Below are 16,549 nucleotides of genomic sequence, written 5' to 3'. Positions count from 1 at the left end.
CTCCACCGGGCCCTGTCTGCTCCCTGCTCTGTGTCCTGGTATCAGTGGAATTCGGGCAGGAGAAGTGGGGCTCACACCTGTCAATATCTGCCCCAGTGGGGCCTGCACCATCTACATTGTCAGGCTTTTTCTGATTCTGGAACTAATGATTACTAATTGTAGAGAAACTCGAATATATATACAGCCATAAAAATTACTCTTTACCTAATCAATCTTGTCTTAATTTTTTAAAAAAAATTATGTTCATTTATGTGTGTGTGTATGTGTGTGTGCATGTATACCATAGGGCACATTTGGAGGACTGAGGACAACATTCAGGAGTTGGTTTTCTTCTTCAACCTGTGAATTCAGGAGAGCCAACCCAGTTACTTTGGTAGCAGGCATCTTTGTCCACTGAGCCATCTTGTCAGCCCCTAGATCTTACTTAGCTTTTTATTTCCTTTAAGCATTTTTCCCTACAAAATTACAAATACTTAAGAAGTTTTTGGATCACCTTATCATTTAATTAGGGACAATTATAAAATGTCTACCTTCCATTATGCACCCTAACTTTAAAAAATATTTTTATATTTTATGTTGTTCTATATATGGATGTTTTGTCTGCTTGTATATGCACCATATGTATGCCTAGGAGGAGAGAAAAGGGCGTTAGATCCCTTGGAACTGGAATTTAAAGATGGTTGTGAGTGGCCCCGTGGATGCTGGGAGCTGCACCTGGACCCTCTGCAAGAACATTTAAGTGCTTTTAACTGCTGAGCCATCTCTCCATCTCTACCTTAACTGCTTTGCTGATTGACATATAACTTGTGTATAATAAAATGGACAGTCTTAAGTGCATGCTTTTTATGAACTTATGTGTGAATGCACCCACATTTATACTGCCTACATCAAATAGATAACATCCCAAGTGCCCAGGAGAATTCTTCATGAGCCTTCTTAGCTAACACCTTTCCAGAGTAACCATGACCGGGACTCAGACAGCACAGTTCTGTCTGAGTTCTGATTTGAACTTCACGTAAGTTGAATCAGACTGTATATAATTTTTACATCTGGGTTTTCTTTTAAATATATGTATAAAGTTCACCTGCAGGCTTTGTTTTGTTTTTGTTTGTAATGTACCAGAAGCTCATTCTTTATCATTGTGGAGTAGACCTTCAGTTTTTCTTAGAAAATTTAAATTGTGAAATAATTAGAATAGAATGTCATTACTAAACAGGTTGTCTTTGTAGTTACACAGATACACCTCCTGGGGCTGAGGAGGTGTCACAGTGAGTACAAACTTGCTGTACAGGTGTGAGGACCCAAGTTTGAATCCCCAGCACCTTTGTAAAATGTCACTTATGTTTATAACTCCTGCATTGCGGGGAGAGACGAGCTGGCCCCGAGGGCTGTCTGGACAGCTGCCTGTGTGTACACGCACACCCTAGCACATCCAGTCCACTCCCGTCTCATCTGTCCCCACTGGCAGCAGTTTGATCAACTGGGTTTTCTCTCTCTCTTTGAGATAGAATTTCACTCTGTAGCTCAAGCTGCCTGCGAACTCACTATGTGCCCCAATCTACCCGAGCTTTCCAAGTGCTGGGGTCATAGGTGTGTGCTGACACACTGGCTCAGGTGTTTGTCTTTCTAGAACTTTGTCTGTTGAAGCACTTCTTTACTGTTCAGTCAGAAGTGCACAAATAACAGAAAATCCAGTTAAGCCTGCCCTCAGCCCAGGCATTAGCAACCTTTATTTTTTAATAATAAAATATTATACCAGATAATAAACATTTCCGTGTATATGTGTGTGTGTTGTCCAGCTGTGTTACTCTCTTCTGCTTTGTTTGTTTTTTTTTTAGACAGGATCTCTCTACATAACCCTGGAAGCTGTCCTGGAACCCACTATGTAGACTGGGCTGGCTTCAAAGTCACAGAGCTCCACCTGCTCTGCCTTCCAATTGCTGGAGTTAAAGGTGTGCTGCCGCATCCCTCAGAGTTACTCAGTCTGTCATGAAATACAAAAGTAGCCTTAATGAGCACTGCTGTCTTCCAAGACAACTTTATTTATAAAACTATGTGCCTGGCCAGGTTTGAGCTGATTGAAATTTACAGGCCTTTATCCTAAATAATAAGATTTGTTTGGCTTTTATAAAACTGTCAATAGCCTTATGAGAAAAATTTAACTTTCACATCTTACAAAAAAAAAATTAAAAGCTCATCTTACTGAAACCTTGCCAGTAGCAAATATTATACTTTTTGCCGGCCCTTTTTCCTTTGTTGTGGGTAAATGCCTCCATATGATCTTCCAGAGCACTGATTTTTACTCTAACTATATCTTCAGTCTTTTCCTTGGTCCTTGATCTCCTTTGTTTCAGGGGCTAAATCGTTCTGTGTGTGATTTTAAATTAACTCTTTCTTTTATAGGCTCTTATTGTTTGATGGATGCAATATCCCCCTTTATCCTTTCTGGTTATAATAAATATAGTTATTGGGTTTTTTTTTTGTTTGTTTGGTATTTTGTTTGTTTGTTTGGTTGGTTGGTTGGTTTGGTTTGGTTTGGTTTTGGCTCTTTTGAGAAGGATCTTATAACTCAGATCCTTCTGCCTTGGCCTTGCAGTATCAGAAAAACAAACAGAACAGTTATGAGCCACCAGGTATGGCTTACGTATGTTACAAGGGCTCTGCTTACATTCATTGCTATGCGCGTCTTGGTTATTTTTCATAATTATTAAATTGGCCCCTCTTGTTCCTGTTGTTGTTTTTTCTGGATGTTAGATGATTGTGAATATGTACCTTGATTGCCTATCTTCTCTCTGGATCCTGATTTTTTTTTTTTAATGTAATTTACCACCAGTGATTGTGGGCACTAGATGGAATTTGCTGCAGCTTTGTGACACTGATCCATTAGTTAGCCCAGCTGCCCCCTCCTCTTTTCCTCCAGCTCTGTCTTGCTTTCTGTGCCAGAAGTCCCGTCGCAGCTCCTGAATGCTGGGCGGCTGGCAGAACCACCTCCTGGTGCTTCTTGTGAGTTTGCGTCCAGCCTCTGACCCCAGCTTGGGGCCTCTACTCCCTGAAGATTGTGCTGCCTCTCGGTTCAGAGCAGCACATGATACCCTCTCCTGTGCCCAGCTCCTTCTAGCTTCCGTGTTGGCCTGGGTTTCTGGGTTTCTTTTTGCTAACCCAGTTCTGTCTGCCATCCAGTTCTCAAGATGCCTTAACATTTAAAACCTGCCATCGACAGCACCCTCTCATTTGCCCAGGCTGTCACAGGTTTAAGTGGTGTTGCTTGTTTGGATGTGGGTAGGGAGAGGCGGCTGTGCAGAGTTGCTGTCCTCTGCCCGAGCTGATCCAGCCTGAGCAGTTCTCAAGGTGACATCTTGTAGAATTTCCACCTTCCAGGCCACTTTCCTCTCTCTCAGAAACCACGAAGAAGTGCAGTCAGTGTAGACCGTAGGGACGAAGTGTGCTCTAGTGCTGACTGGGTCAGATGCCATTTTGCTCCAGCCTACTTGGCAAAGTATCTTCACTTCTTTATGCCTCGGCTCCTCACTTGTCAAACCAGGGCAAAGATAATAATAGCCACCTCATAAGCTAATGAAGGTATCCACAGTGGGTGCCAAGTGCTCAGTGTGGGGCTTGGTGCACGTTGAGGGCCATCAGGACCTTTCCTCTCTCTGAGCAAACATTCCTCTCCTCTCCTTTGTTGACAGGGTTTCACCTTGCCTCCCAAGTGCTAGGGTTACAGGTATGCACCACCACACCTAACTTGGAGGCAGGGTTCTTAGTACACTTATTGTTTGTGTTGTGCCAGTAGTTTTGGGAGCTATGGCACACGTGCTATAGCACACACTCTGTACAAGTGTGTACAGAGGCCAGAGGTCGATGTTGAATGTCTTCCTCAGTTGCTCACCATCTTATTGTTTGAGACAGCAGCTCTCACTGAACCTGGAGTTTATCACTAGGCTAGGATGTCTAGCCAGTGAGCTCCAGGGACCCCCTGTCTCAGTGCTGGGGTTGCAGCCGTGCAGCACATGCTTGCTGGGAATCGGAACTCATGTCTTTATGCTTGTGCAGCAGGTACTTCATTGCCTGAACCATCTCCTCAGCCTCCTGCTGTTGACCTTAGGCCCCATTTTCATTCCTGTGAACTTTCCTTCAGTCATGTCTCTCCCCCACCCCCACCCCCCACTGCTTCTCCTTGTCTGGGACCTTTCCCTTCTCACTGCAGTCTATCAAATCTTCCATGGTCTATCTCTCTAACCTGTCAGATTGTCCTGAATTTAGATTCCGTCATCCATTTTTTTTCTTTGTCTCCCATCTAGATGTCATCCTCAGACTTTATAAACAGCCTCTAACAGCCATTGATAAAATTATGGCCTGAGATGGGACCAAGGACAAAGTCCCATGGCACAGCACCCTTCCCAGGAAGAGTAATTTAGATGGCTGGGTAAGATGATTAATTTGTCCAGTTCCTGTAATAGTATGTCCTTGTGACTTGATTATGATAATATTAGCAGCCACATGGTGGGTGTTATTTACTATGGCCAGGCACTGAGGTAAATGTTTTCCATGTAATGCTGTTATTTCTTACAGAACCTCTGCAAAGTATTGCATTACTCAGGACTTGGATTTTAAAAATAATAATAACTATCTGGAGGCAGCAGAAGGGACTGTGCACCACAATGTAAGGTTGCTTCTCACAAGTCAAGAGCAGGGTGTGCGTGTGTGGGGTAGGGGTCACAAGCAGACAGACTGTGTGCTCTTCGGATGTCCTTTTTCTGCAGCTCTTATTTTGACAACTCTTACTGCAGCATTCTTTGTGTTTGGTACAGGCCAACTTTCTGGCTTACTTTCTTTATCTCTCACTTTTTCCACCCTTGTTCTCTTGGGGAAAAGTCTTGCCATGTAGACCTTACTGGCCTGGTACTTACTCTGTAACCTAGACAGTCCTAAATTCATCTAATCCTCCTGCCTCATCCTTCCAAGTGCTGGGATTACAGGAAGGCGCCACTGTGACTAACTTAGTTTTCATGCTTTCTTAGTTTATCTGGCAGAAAATTCAATGGCTTCTAAATTTGTTTACCCCTTTCATGAGAGTAGCCAGGCCTCTAATCCCAGTATCCAGGCGGCACAGGCAGGAGGATCTGGGCTACATATTGATAGAGGGAGGGAGCTTCTTCCTAGACCTTTCTAGTCCAAACTTCCCACGTGTCTGCTCCTGGGCCACTCACAGCCAGCAACATGGGCACAGATCCTGACCAGTTTCCAGGAATCTTAGGCTGTGACCTTGTGACAAACAAAACAGGTTGAGTCCACAGTCCACTGCTTGTTTTAGTTTGACAAATGAAAGATCCTCAGGCTAGATGTGGTGTCAGGGAGGTCTGGCCAGTGTCCGAGGCCCCGAGGCCTGTGATGTTGCTGGGAGCCATGGTCATTTCTTCTTTGGAGCTTGCTTGGCACTATGTCTTTATGGAAGTCTCAGAATTTCCATTTTCATGGAGGGATTGGTGTAAAATTCTAATCCTAGACCATGGAGCCAGTGAGGCTAGGCTCCAAGTCATACTCTGCCTCCCTCTTGCCTGGATGCACCTGGAAAACAGGGAGAATAGCGATGGCTGCTTTACAGTTGGGATGATCCAGTGACCTAATGCATGAACACCCTTGGCAAAGCCTTCATCCAGCACAGAGCACTGGGCTCTTTTACCCATGCAAGGATGGAGAAAGGCCCAGGATCCAGGGAGGAAAGTCTGCAGCCTGCAGGTCTGGGCTTCAGAAGAACTGGCACTGAAGCAGCGTTAGTGGGCAGAAAAGGGGATAAGAAGAATAGAATCAGCCTCAACCACAAGCAGGAGCACAGGACCATAAGCGGTCCCCTGTGGGAAGAGAAGACATAGCACACAGGGTTCATAGCTCCTGTGGCCTGGGCTTGCTGGTGAAGACTCTGTGATTGTTTGTTCGTTCATTCACCAAAGGTATTCGCCAACTGCCTGCTATATGCCAGCACTCATCTAGGAAATAGATAGAAGCATATACGCCCTCATGGTTGAGCAATAAATGAAAGATGAAGGGAATCAGAAAAGCAGTGGAGCTGGGGTTGAGGTAGCATGGAGTGCAGAAGTTGTGAGGCCGGGTCTTGAGGAAGTCCCTTTTGAGGAATGGGCTTATAGGAAGGAAGTGATAACCCACTGAGATCTCTGGGAAACAAAAGATCTACAGAGAGAACAGCTTGGGCTAGAGCAGTGGGCCCAAGGGAGCCACTGTGTCCCAGCAGAGAGGCTGATGGCTATGTGCGGGCAGCAGGGGAGGGTGCTGGGAAGGGGCTGGCAGCTGTGTTCTTGGATAGGGTGTATGGGGAAGAATGGGATGAGAAAAAGTAGAAGGACTAGAAGGTGTGAGCAGTCAGATAAATGTGGGAGAGTTTCAGGGGAATGCCAGGAAGGTGGCCCAAAGCAGGACATGGGCATCTCCATCCATGCAGAGGGAGCAGCACTTTGAAGGCTATCTGGAACAGAAGAGCCACTGAGCCTATTTATATACTTATTTATTTAGGAGGCGAGAGAGAGATTTGACTTGTTACTCAAATAATACATGAAACTAGCCTCCTTACAGATAAAAACTTACTGCTAACCAGGTTGAAATGCTAATTACTTTTCCTATTCTTTCCTAACCCCTCCTGGAGTAACTGTTACCACTGAAACCTGCCATGTATTCTTCTAGACCTTTCTCCACGTGTGTGAGTGTCTGAGTGACCCACAAGATCTATGTAGCAGTTTTGTGGTGGTTTAGACTTCTGTTTAGCATAGACAGTGTCCCACTGACCACAGTTTTATGGTGTCACACAGAACACTGTTGGACTGTGTGCAATGGAAGTTGTGATTTGCCTTCAGTGCCTAAACCCTATACTTCAGATCTATCCCAGCCGCTTTTTGGCTCATGTTTTTTAATATATTCAAAATATATTAAAATATATGCTGATTTATAAAAAAGACAACCTTCATCTAAAACAAAACAAAACTGGGCATGGTGGCTTATACCCAGCACTTGAGAAGCTTAATCAGAAGTTTAAGGCCAGCCTGGGCCACAGACTAAAATCCTGTCTCAAAAATCAAACAAAGAGAACAAGTGGGAACAGTACATTACAGAGGGTTTAGCTGTCCCCACTGAGGATATCGGGGTGTTTTCAATCAGCCTTCTGTACTTTTTCCTAGGGCACCTATGAGTTCTTTTTTAGCTGGGTTCTAGAGAATAGAAAGCTCCAGGCCCAATTTACCAATTTACTCCTGTCTCGGTGCAATCTACCTCTCTGCTCCCAGAGTGCCTATTGTTTGCTGGCAGGGATTCAGCAAAAGACTCATTTAGATTTGGTGAAAGATCTTAGACAAGAACCTTGCTCCTGGAGGCCCAGGGGCCGTGAAGGTGGTGGGCTACTCCCAGCCTTAAGAATCTGCTCCTTGGCAGGACAAACACTATCCCGGGGCCAGACTCTTGAGCCCTTCTTTTCCATTTGAAAACAGAGCAGTCTGCAAGCCTTATTTCTTTCCTGCCAGCTTCTACCATTCCTAGACTGCCTCTCCAGCTTGAAGCCATCCTTTGACAACGCTCCAGGAGCAACATTATAAAAGCACTGTTTTGATTAGACCAGGCTGGCTACGCTGTCTCTGGTTTCCCTTCTTCTCCGCTGATGTTCTACATCCTGCCTTCTGCTACCAACCTGATACCATTCCATGCTTACCACTGTGACAACATTTTCAGGGGTTGGTGCACAGCCCCCAGGCTGCGATTGTCACTAGCCAGGCTGCCTGATCTGAAGGTGCGATGGCAGTCCCTCTCTGGGAGGCAGACCCAGTCCTACTCCAGCTGCTTTCCCCGAGATAGTTGCCCAGCCCCTTCCTGTGTGAAAAAGGAAAGTTGGCATCTTAAAAAAAAAAAAAAAAAAAAAAAAAGCATGTCAGGCTGAGGAGATGACTTAGTGGAAAAATTGAAAATGTGAGGACCAGAGTTTCAATCCCCAACACGCACATGAACATCAGGCTTGGTGCTGTGCTTCTCTACCCCAGCACCAGTGTAGAAGTCAGAGGAGCTCTAGACCTTGCCTGCCAGTCAGTCTAGCTGAAATGGTGAGGTCCATGTTCAGTGAGAAAAACAAAAGTTTTTTTGTTCATGCTGTTCATGTTTTTGTACCATGCTGTTCATGGTAGCACACAACTTTAATACCACCACTTATGAGGCAGAGGCAGAATAGATCCCTGAGTTCAAGTCCAGCCTGGTCTATATAGAGCACTCCAGGCCAGCTTAGGCTACATAGTGATGCCCTATTTAAAAAACCTAAGGTGGAGAATGATTTTATGCTCTTAAGAGTCCAGCTTTGAAGGTGACTCTCCTAGTTCCTTCCTTCCCTGCTGTAACAGCAGCTTCAGGGGTCTAAGGCCTCTGAATTCCGCAGGTACCCGCATTCGCAGGTACATACCCACTGGGAACACACACACATGTAATTAGTAAAACAACGACAAAACCACCAGCCATCCTTTTCCTGACTGCATGGCCGGCTTCTTCCTGCTGGTCTGATGCCATTTTTAAGCAAGCTCACACTCCCTGCAGAGGGTGTTCTAGGGAGGGAAGGCAGGAAGGGCAGCATTCTGGAGAATAGAGAGCAGGCTTTCCTGAAAAATAGCCAAAAGGACATACGTTTCATGGGATGTACTGGGAATGTGGAAACAAGGCCCATGGACAGTGATAGCAGAAAATGGCTGACATTTATCTCTGTCTCCAGCCTGTAGCCTGATACTTGGCTGCAGGAGCAGCACTGGAAACAGTAGTAGAGTTAATAGAGATGGCCTTCCCCCATTTCTCCCTACTTTTGAGGTCTGGGGGAAGCCCCCAGGGTGATAACCAGCTCAAGCAGCCATGTCTGCTGGGCTGGGAGTGATCAGTATTGTCTTCTGATAGAGTCTCTTACCCAGGGAAGTATTGGGGTGCAAATCAGGCAGGTGGAGACTAAGATTGAAGAGTAGAGAGGGACATTGTCACCTTGGGCATCCTTTCTCCTCTCCCCCAATCAGATCCATGGACCATTCCAGCAGGACTACAAAGCTCCAGCAGATGAATTTTAAAAGCTTCATGCTGTCAACTAGTGATGGGCTGCAAAAGTAGGGTTCTTTTGTTGGCAGTCAAAGGCTGTGTGCAGTGCAGGCCTGAGCCCCTCCCCCAAGCTCTGCTGGAAGCTTTGGCCTCAACTGCAGGTCTTTACCAACTCAGGACTGGATGCCAGCATGTCAAGTCTGTCAAACCCTCTAACAGCTTCCTGGCCACCTCAGCATAAGGCCATGGGCTTCCTGGTGAGCTCCATGGAGGTCTGAGTCTGGTTTTGTCTGATCTGGTCACCTGCTGCCTCCCACAACTCCCGAATACCTTCAAGGTCAAGTCCATGGCTAATAGTTCATCTCACTAAAGAATCTTTCTTTTTCAGAAACTATTTTAAATGTTTTATTTTATGTTGTATGTCTGTGTGAGGGTTTGTGCACACAAGTGCAGGGTCCTTCAAGACCAGAAGAGGGCATTGGATTCCCATGGAGCCAGAGTGACAGGTAGTTGTGCTCTGCCTGATATGGTCACTGAGAACTGAACTTGAGTACGCTGCAGGGAGTATTCCTTCTTAACCACTGAGCCATCTTTCCAGCCTCCAAAAAGGCCTTCTTGAGCCACTGGCAGAAGCAGCCCTCCCTGTCTGCCAGCACTTCTGCTCACTGCCTCCTCTCACCAAACTGTGAGCTCCAACGGCTGCTGTTGTATCCCAGCACCTTAGACGGACACCAGACTAAAGTTGGTTCTTGCTTAATACTGAAGGTTGCGTGGATTTGTTAATGGGAGTTAGCTCCGCCTTGCATGGCATATGGAATGTGTAGGGTGTGAATGGGTAGTCCTGCCCAGAGGGTCCCCAGGCACAGTTCTTAAGCAGGTCTGTGTTTATACCTGTGCTTGCCTTCTTTTTATGGAGTGCTTATATTTTCCACTTGGAGCACTGATAGAAGTTCCCCTTTAAATTAAACTCACTGAAGGTTTTTAAATCCTCTGCCTTCACCAGACTAGAAGGTAATTTATAATCCATGTGGCAATTTTACAAGAGAACTTTTCTGAGAATAAAAAGAAATAAATATGATTTTTTTTTCCCCTATCAGATGTGGGTTGAAAAGGATTCCTCAGATGGCTACAGGGAGGATATATATATATATATATATATATATATATATATATATATATATATATTTTTTTTTTTTTTTTTTTTTTTTCATAAAAATACACTATCCTGATTCATAGACTCCAGGAGAAAAGCCTGGATTCCAGATCTGCATGGGGACTATAAACCCTGAAGCCAAGTGTGAAATCTCCAGATCCGGTCATCAGGTAGTTGTGGTGCATAGCATAGCCAGGAGGGAATGGTAGCTGAGATAGGCCAGTGCTACCCCAGGCTCTCCCTTTGTTTAGTTGCCTTGCAGAGTCTCTGTATTCTTCCGCCCCAGGGCAGGAAAAACCATGTTTGCCTTTTGTTGGTTTGCTTCGTGCCACCTCTAGGGGGCAGTCTTAGCTGCTGCTTTAGGTTCATTGTTAGGCTGCTGTTTGCAATACAAGTGTATGGGATATAGAGGATTTTTGATGATAAGAGTCCGTCTGGTGGGTTAGCAAATGTAGTTGAATCATAGGCTTAGAGTTTTAACATTCAGCTAATATGCCTGGAGGACTCAGCACCCAACACTAGGACATGACAAAATCTCCAGGGACAGAGAAGTTGGAGCTGGGTGGGTTGTAAGAATTTTGTGCTGTAATATGCATATAGTCATTCTTCTGTGGACATAGGGACATTAAGAACATTTGTCATAAGCCTCGGGGTATATCTTAGTACTAGTGTACTTGCCTCACATGTGTGAGGCCCTAGGCTTGGCTACCAGCATCACCAAAAACCAGAAGCAAAGCAATCTGAACCAAAAAGCTTCACTAAAGTATTGCTTAACCCTCTATTGATAGCTGAACCCTTCAACATGGTGCAGGCTTTGGAAAACCATTAGCTTGTCTGCGATCCTGTCTAGAACTCAAGTCTAAGTTATATTTGCCTAGTCCAGACTGGCTTGAATAAAGAAAGGAGTGTATCTGGGCATGGTGACACATGCCTCGAATGCCAGCTGTCAGAGCAGAAGTAAGAGGATTGCAAGTTCATGGCCAGTCTAGGTCACAGAGCAAGTTCAAGGCCATTGTGGACTATAGAGCAAAATCCCACCTCACAAAAAGGAAGGGAGGGAGAGATGAAAGAAGGGAAGAAGAGAGAAAGAGAGGTGGGGAGAGAAGGAAGGAAGAAGAGAAAGGTGCTATGTGCTACCCAAAGTGGTAGAGTGGCAACACTGCCAATAAAGCTGGAAGACAGGATAGTCAAAGTTCTGTCCATTAGGCCTGGCTTCAGACATCCAGTACTGTGTGGGAACTTATCCCCATGGATAGAGGGCACCTACTGTATGCCATTGTTTGAGCCTGTAGCTGATGGATTAGAGATTATGTGAGAGAAGGAGTGGAATTCTTTGGGAATTCTTCAAGAACTGAGACCTGGCCACACCCTCCAAGGCATTTCTGGTCCCTGTGCTGTTGCATTTTATAATGTCTCCCTTTTGGGCTCCAGGTGACTGTGAGAGCCAATGCAGGTTGTAGACCCTTCCCAGAAGAGTCCTTTGTACATCACTTGTATGGGTGTTCCCAGAAGCCCCTGGAGGGATCTGGATGGTGTGTGGATATTAGGTGGTTACAATGCAGTGCCCCTGTAGATCAATGGCGAGGGGTACCATTCACATGGGTCACATGGTACATGCTCTGAATGGAGGTTGTGCAGTGTAGCCCCTGTGTGGCAAGTCATCAGTATATCCACAGGCTGGGCTTCCATTAAACCTTGGTTACAGGGCTGGCAAAATAGCTCACTGGGCAGAACTCTTGCCTCACAAACCTAGAGATGTGAGCTCAACCCCCAAAGCCCACATGAAGATGGATGGAGCGAATCAACTCTACATAGTTGTCCTCTGGCCTTCATGCATGTGTTGTGGCATGTGTGTTCCCTAAACATACATCATGCACACAGACACAATAATAAGTTTAAACCCCTACTGTGTATGTCAGGGTACCAGCCCCATAGCAAGCACTCAGCAAGTATTGGTGGGAAACAGAGCATGAACTTGATCCTTTCAAGGCTTTTCATCCATTGTTGCTGGCTTAGGCATTCACCCCTTCACTTTAGAGATAAGAAAGTAGAATTCCAGCAGTGTCAAGTAAGCATCTCAGTTGTCTGCCTTCTCTTTCTACAACAGAGTACCTGTGCCTGGGTAACTTAGAAAGAAAAGAAGCTTTTGCAGCTCTGGGTTCTGGAGGCCGGGAAGTCCAGGGCATGGCAGCAACTTCAGGCAAGGAGCACCACAACATTATGAAAGGTGGAAGGAGGAGCAAGTGAGCATGTGGAAGAAACAAGTAGAAGGGGCCGCCTGGTTCTGTAACAGTTCAGGCTAAGAATAGTGATCTTTTCTCACAAGAACTCCTTCTCTCCTGTGATTATTAACCCATTGTTTAAATGATAATCACCCTTCAAAGATGGCGCTCTTGTGGACTCCACACTTCATAAGCACCCCACCTCCCCCACCACAACACTATTGCCATAGGAAGCAAACTCCAGTCATAGTTTTGGAAAGGACGGACCACATCAGAACCATAGCAACCTCGTGTCTGGAGGCAGCATTGTGATTTGGAGCCGGGCGTGGACTCTGAGGCTGGTTAGAAACATATGGGGCCTCCCAGCCTTCCCAAATGAGAGCTGTCCTGTCACCACAATCCCCAGGTGACCAGCATTTGAGAAGCAGGGGCTGGAAGAAGTGAGCTAGCTGCCTGACCTTGTTCTGTGTCTCTTGGGTGGCATCTGCATCTTGGTAAGAAGAACAAATACATTCCAGAGAGGGTCTGAGGTAAAAGCCCACACGCACACTTATATCTCTTTGAAGTCTGTATTTCTTCTAAAAATGCCACCGAATGTTTCTTTCAGTACCGCAGTGTATCAACGGTCTCTTTAATATTTCAGAATGGTAATGTAAATTGCTGTGGAGTCAGTGGTGTTTGGGAATATGCACGGCATGAATTTCCTTGTCTCTTAAATAGGGTGATAATAACCATCTCAAGAACCGCCGCGACATCAAAAAAGAAGGCTGGGTATAGTAACTCCTCCCCAGAATCGGGACGCTACAAGGATCTCTCTCAATGCTGAGGTCTCTCCTGTTCTTTCCTGTATGCAAGGAGGAGCCAGGCTCAGTCCCAGGGGTACAGGGAACCTCTTGAGGCAGCTCCGGAAGCCAGAGAGTTCTACCAGTGTTTAACACTTCTAACATAATTTCATAATGCCGCCCTTCGTTATTATTGCTGCCTGGCTGGGCAGCATGAAGCCCAGTGACACTCAGAGGTTTGAGGGGCTGGGGATACGGCTTGGTGGTAGAGTGCTTACCTAGTGTAGGGTCTTGCTTGTTTAAATATGGTCCAAAGGCATCATCAGTGAGCTGGTTAAGGATGCCCATGGGGCCTCTTCTTCCTCCTGAGACAGAATCTTATACTCCCAGGGTGAAGTGTACAGACCAGCAGAAGGCAGGGAGAAGTAAGGTTTGCTGCATAAAAGGGAAAATGTGTGTGACCAAAGAAGAGATAAGAAGGTGGCAACAGCCTGGGCTTTGTAGGACATGGGTGGAGACAGGGGGATTAGGCCATTACTACTAGTCTGAGAGTGGCTGTCAGTGTTTCCCATCCCAAGGGCCCCATTGCCTGGTAACTGGAGGAAGAAGTGAAGATGGAGAAGGAAGCAAACAGATATTTAACATCCATACCTGAAGATGGAGGATGAAGGTTGGTTAGAGAAGACCCAGAGAGCTGTACAGGAAGGGATCCTAGGCCTGTGGATGCCAAGGAAGAGGCTGGGCCTCCAGGAAGCATGGAGATAAGAGTGAATGTACAGGTGTTCTTCTGCTCACCCAGTATTATATTCCAACAAGTGTGCTATAAACTGGAAATACCTTAAATTGAAAAATGCACAGAAAAGCCAAGCATGATGGTGCATGCTTCTAATCCTACCACTCCATAGTCTGAGGCAGGAGGATTACTGCAAATTCAAGGCCAGACCAGACTATGCAGTGAGGTCCAGGCTGTTCTGGACTATAAAGTGAGTCTCAAATACCCCAAACCTACATACATATATAAACTCTCTCTCTCTCTTTCTCTCTGTCTCTGTCTCTGTCTCTCTCTCTCTCTCTCTCTCACATTTACACACACACACACACACACACACACACACATTCACACACATACATCCATCATCTTAGGCTTTCTTTAGCCAGCCTCCCTCTTCTGCCCTGAGTTGAAGATATATATGCACACATATATGTATATATATATATATATATATATATATATATATATATATATGAATATATATGGATGGGTTGCTATTTTAATGTATAGTATATATCAATAATCTCTCAATACTGTAATAAAATGTAAGACAAACAAGATGGCAGAAATTGCAATCCCACTATGTAGGAGGCCAAGGCAAGAGAATCACAAGTTCAAAGTCAGCTGGGGCTGTATTTGAGGCATTGTCTCAAAAAACCAAACCAAACTACTTGGTTATAGCAGGCTGAGTTCTGATGGTCAGACTGCATGGCACAGTGCTTAAAAGCCATTTGGACGCAGAAGACAGAATGTTGTACGATGCTTCAAGGCATGAACTGAAAACTGAATTGTCCAGATACTACTTTGAGCATGAGTGAGTCCAGGGGCTCAAGAGAAAGAGTGCTGGGGTTCTTTCTCTCCCCATCACTTTGTTCTTCTATCTCTGCCACTATTCCTCTCCCGCTTTGCCAGACCTGGGCCCCCAGAGGGCAGAGCAGCTCCTTCCCCAGAGTTTCAGCATGGTCTCAGAGGTTGCCTTGTGTTGTTCCTCCCAAACTGCGGCTCCTTATGGCTAGGCAAGGCTCATGGTGGTTGTGCTTCCAAGCCAAGGCTCTGTGACCCAGGAGGGTCCCCAGGGACTGCCACAGGCATCTTGAGGGAGACACTGAACTGAAAGATATAGCTGAGAGGCTCCCTGAAGGCAACACGGGGCCCTGTTGCCAGAAGAAAAGCTACAGCCCACATTCTGTAATGACATTGTTGTTTAGATCATTGGGGAGTCCTCTTGCAGTGAAAACTTGAGGTCCCTTTTCAGCAGCCAGCTTGGGGTGAACTGGTGAGAGATGACTGAGATGGCTGAGTAGTGTACGTTGAGGAACCATCTTGGATGCCAAGGTTTGTTTGTTTCTGTCTTGTTTTGTTTTGCTTGTTTGTTTGTTTGTTTTTTGAGACAGCAGCTCACTATGTAGCTCTGGCTGTTCTGGAAGATGCCAAACCTAATCAAAGCCCTAGACTTCATAGGGCATGGGGGGGGCAGTAAGGAAGCTGGGAAGCCAACCTTCTTTCATAGATTGGTAAAGCTGTGTGTGCCTCAGGCCTACTGGGCTCCCACACAATCCCTGGAGCTCTGGGTCGCCAAAGTGATGTACCTAGGGGAGCTGGGCTTTCGTCAAGGGCTGCCTCCCAGCTCAGCCAGCTCCTGCAAGCTGTGTGCAGCACCCAGCATCAGCGAAGGTGTCCCTGCATTTCGCTCTTACCCCACTCTGTTTCTTCCTTTCAGGGTTACACTAAGGACATGGTGACAGACTTTGATGAGAAACATGATGAGTATTTAATATTGCTTCAGCAGAGAAACCGGTAAGAGCAAGCCGCCTGGTGGCAACCCTTGTTATCAGCCAAATAAAAAAATGATTTTGATTTATTGAAAGCCCACGGGACACAGGAATGGAGCGTAGAGTCCCCCTCCATGCAAAGGCTGAGGTTATTACCCACGCTTGTAGGTCCACACTTCCCCTCAACTCTCCACCCCATCCAGTGCTTTAATTGCATCTTCTGGTTGACTCATAGCAAACTCTTGGTTGTACAGGTACTATCTCTTGCCTCATGATGGAGAGGTGGGGTCTGGGCACAGCAGGCACTTGCCAGTTACCTTTATATGGTGGTGTGCATCTTTTGGGCATCAACCTGTCCCAGAGAGCTAGGTTGGTGGAAAGGTAAAGTCAGTTTACCTTGTGACTTAAGTTGCTCAGGGTGTCATTTAAAGTTAAGGCAGGTCATATTTGGTTCTGGTGCTGGTTCTTACAAAAGCTCAAAGCACTACCGTGTGTAGTTGTCAAGGTGACAGCAATCTGGTATGATCTGAAGGACTCTGTTCCTTTGCAAGGTGAAGCAAGTTCATTTCCAGTTCGTTGTGGTTTGTATTCAGACCTGAGCCTTCCTATGAGCTGGAAATGCCAACTCAGAGCTTAGGAGTCGCCCAGGGTTAAGGAACTGGGGTGGGGGGTACCTGGAACTTTCCTGTCCACACTGCTCAGCACTGCCATGGGTGTTTATAGAAACACAGATGGAGGGGGTAGAGAGCCTCCATGTTGGCAGAGAAACTGGGATCTAGATTTGCATTTTA

At 45.9% G+C, this 16,549-nt stretch overlaps 1 protein-coding gene across 7 annotated transcripts in view; it reads left to right on the top strand.

Moving 5' to 3' along the window:
* The window catches only part of Katnip (katanin interacting protein), a 171,949-nt gene that overhangs the window by 33,372 nt on the left and 122,028 nt on the right, over positions 1-16,549 (top strand). For 5 of the 7 annotated variants that reach the window (XR_009585450.1, XM_060366866.1, XM_060366869.1 and 2 more), the window contains one exon: positions 15,707-15,783. The exons of the other annotated variants lie outside the window; for them this stretch is intronic. Coding sequence is in view for 4 of the 5 variants with exons in the window: in XM_060366866.1 (XP_060222849.1) it covers positions 15,707-15,783 (77 nt within the window). In the remaining variant the exon portion in view is untranslated. The remainder of the gene's footprint in view (positions 1-15,706; positions 15,784-16,549) is intronic. 7 annotated transcript variants of the gene reach the window in all.

The sequence above is a fragment of the Meriones unguiculatus genome, chromosome 14 (assembly GCF_030254825.1).
Source record: "Meriones unguiculatus strain TT.TT164.6M chromosome 14, Bangor_MerUng_6.1, whole genome shotgun sequence".
In the NCBI taxonomy this organism is placed as follows: Eukaryota; Metazoa; Chordata; class Mammalia; order Rodentia; family Muridae; genus Meriones; species Meriones unguiculatus.
Note: the sequence above shows the minus strand (reverse complement) of the source record. Positions and strands in the feature narration are given on the sequence as shown.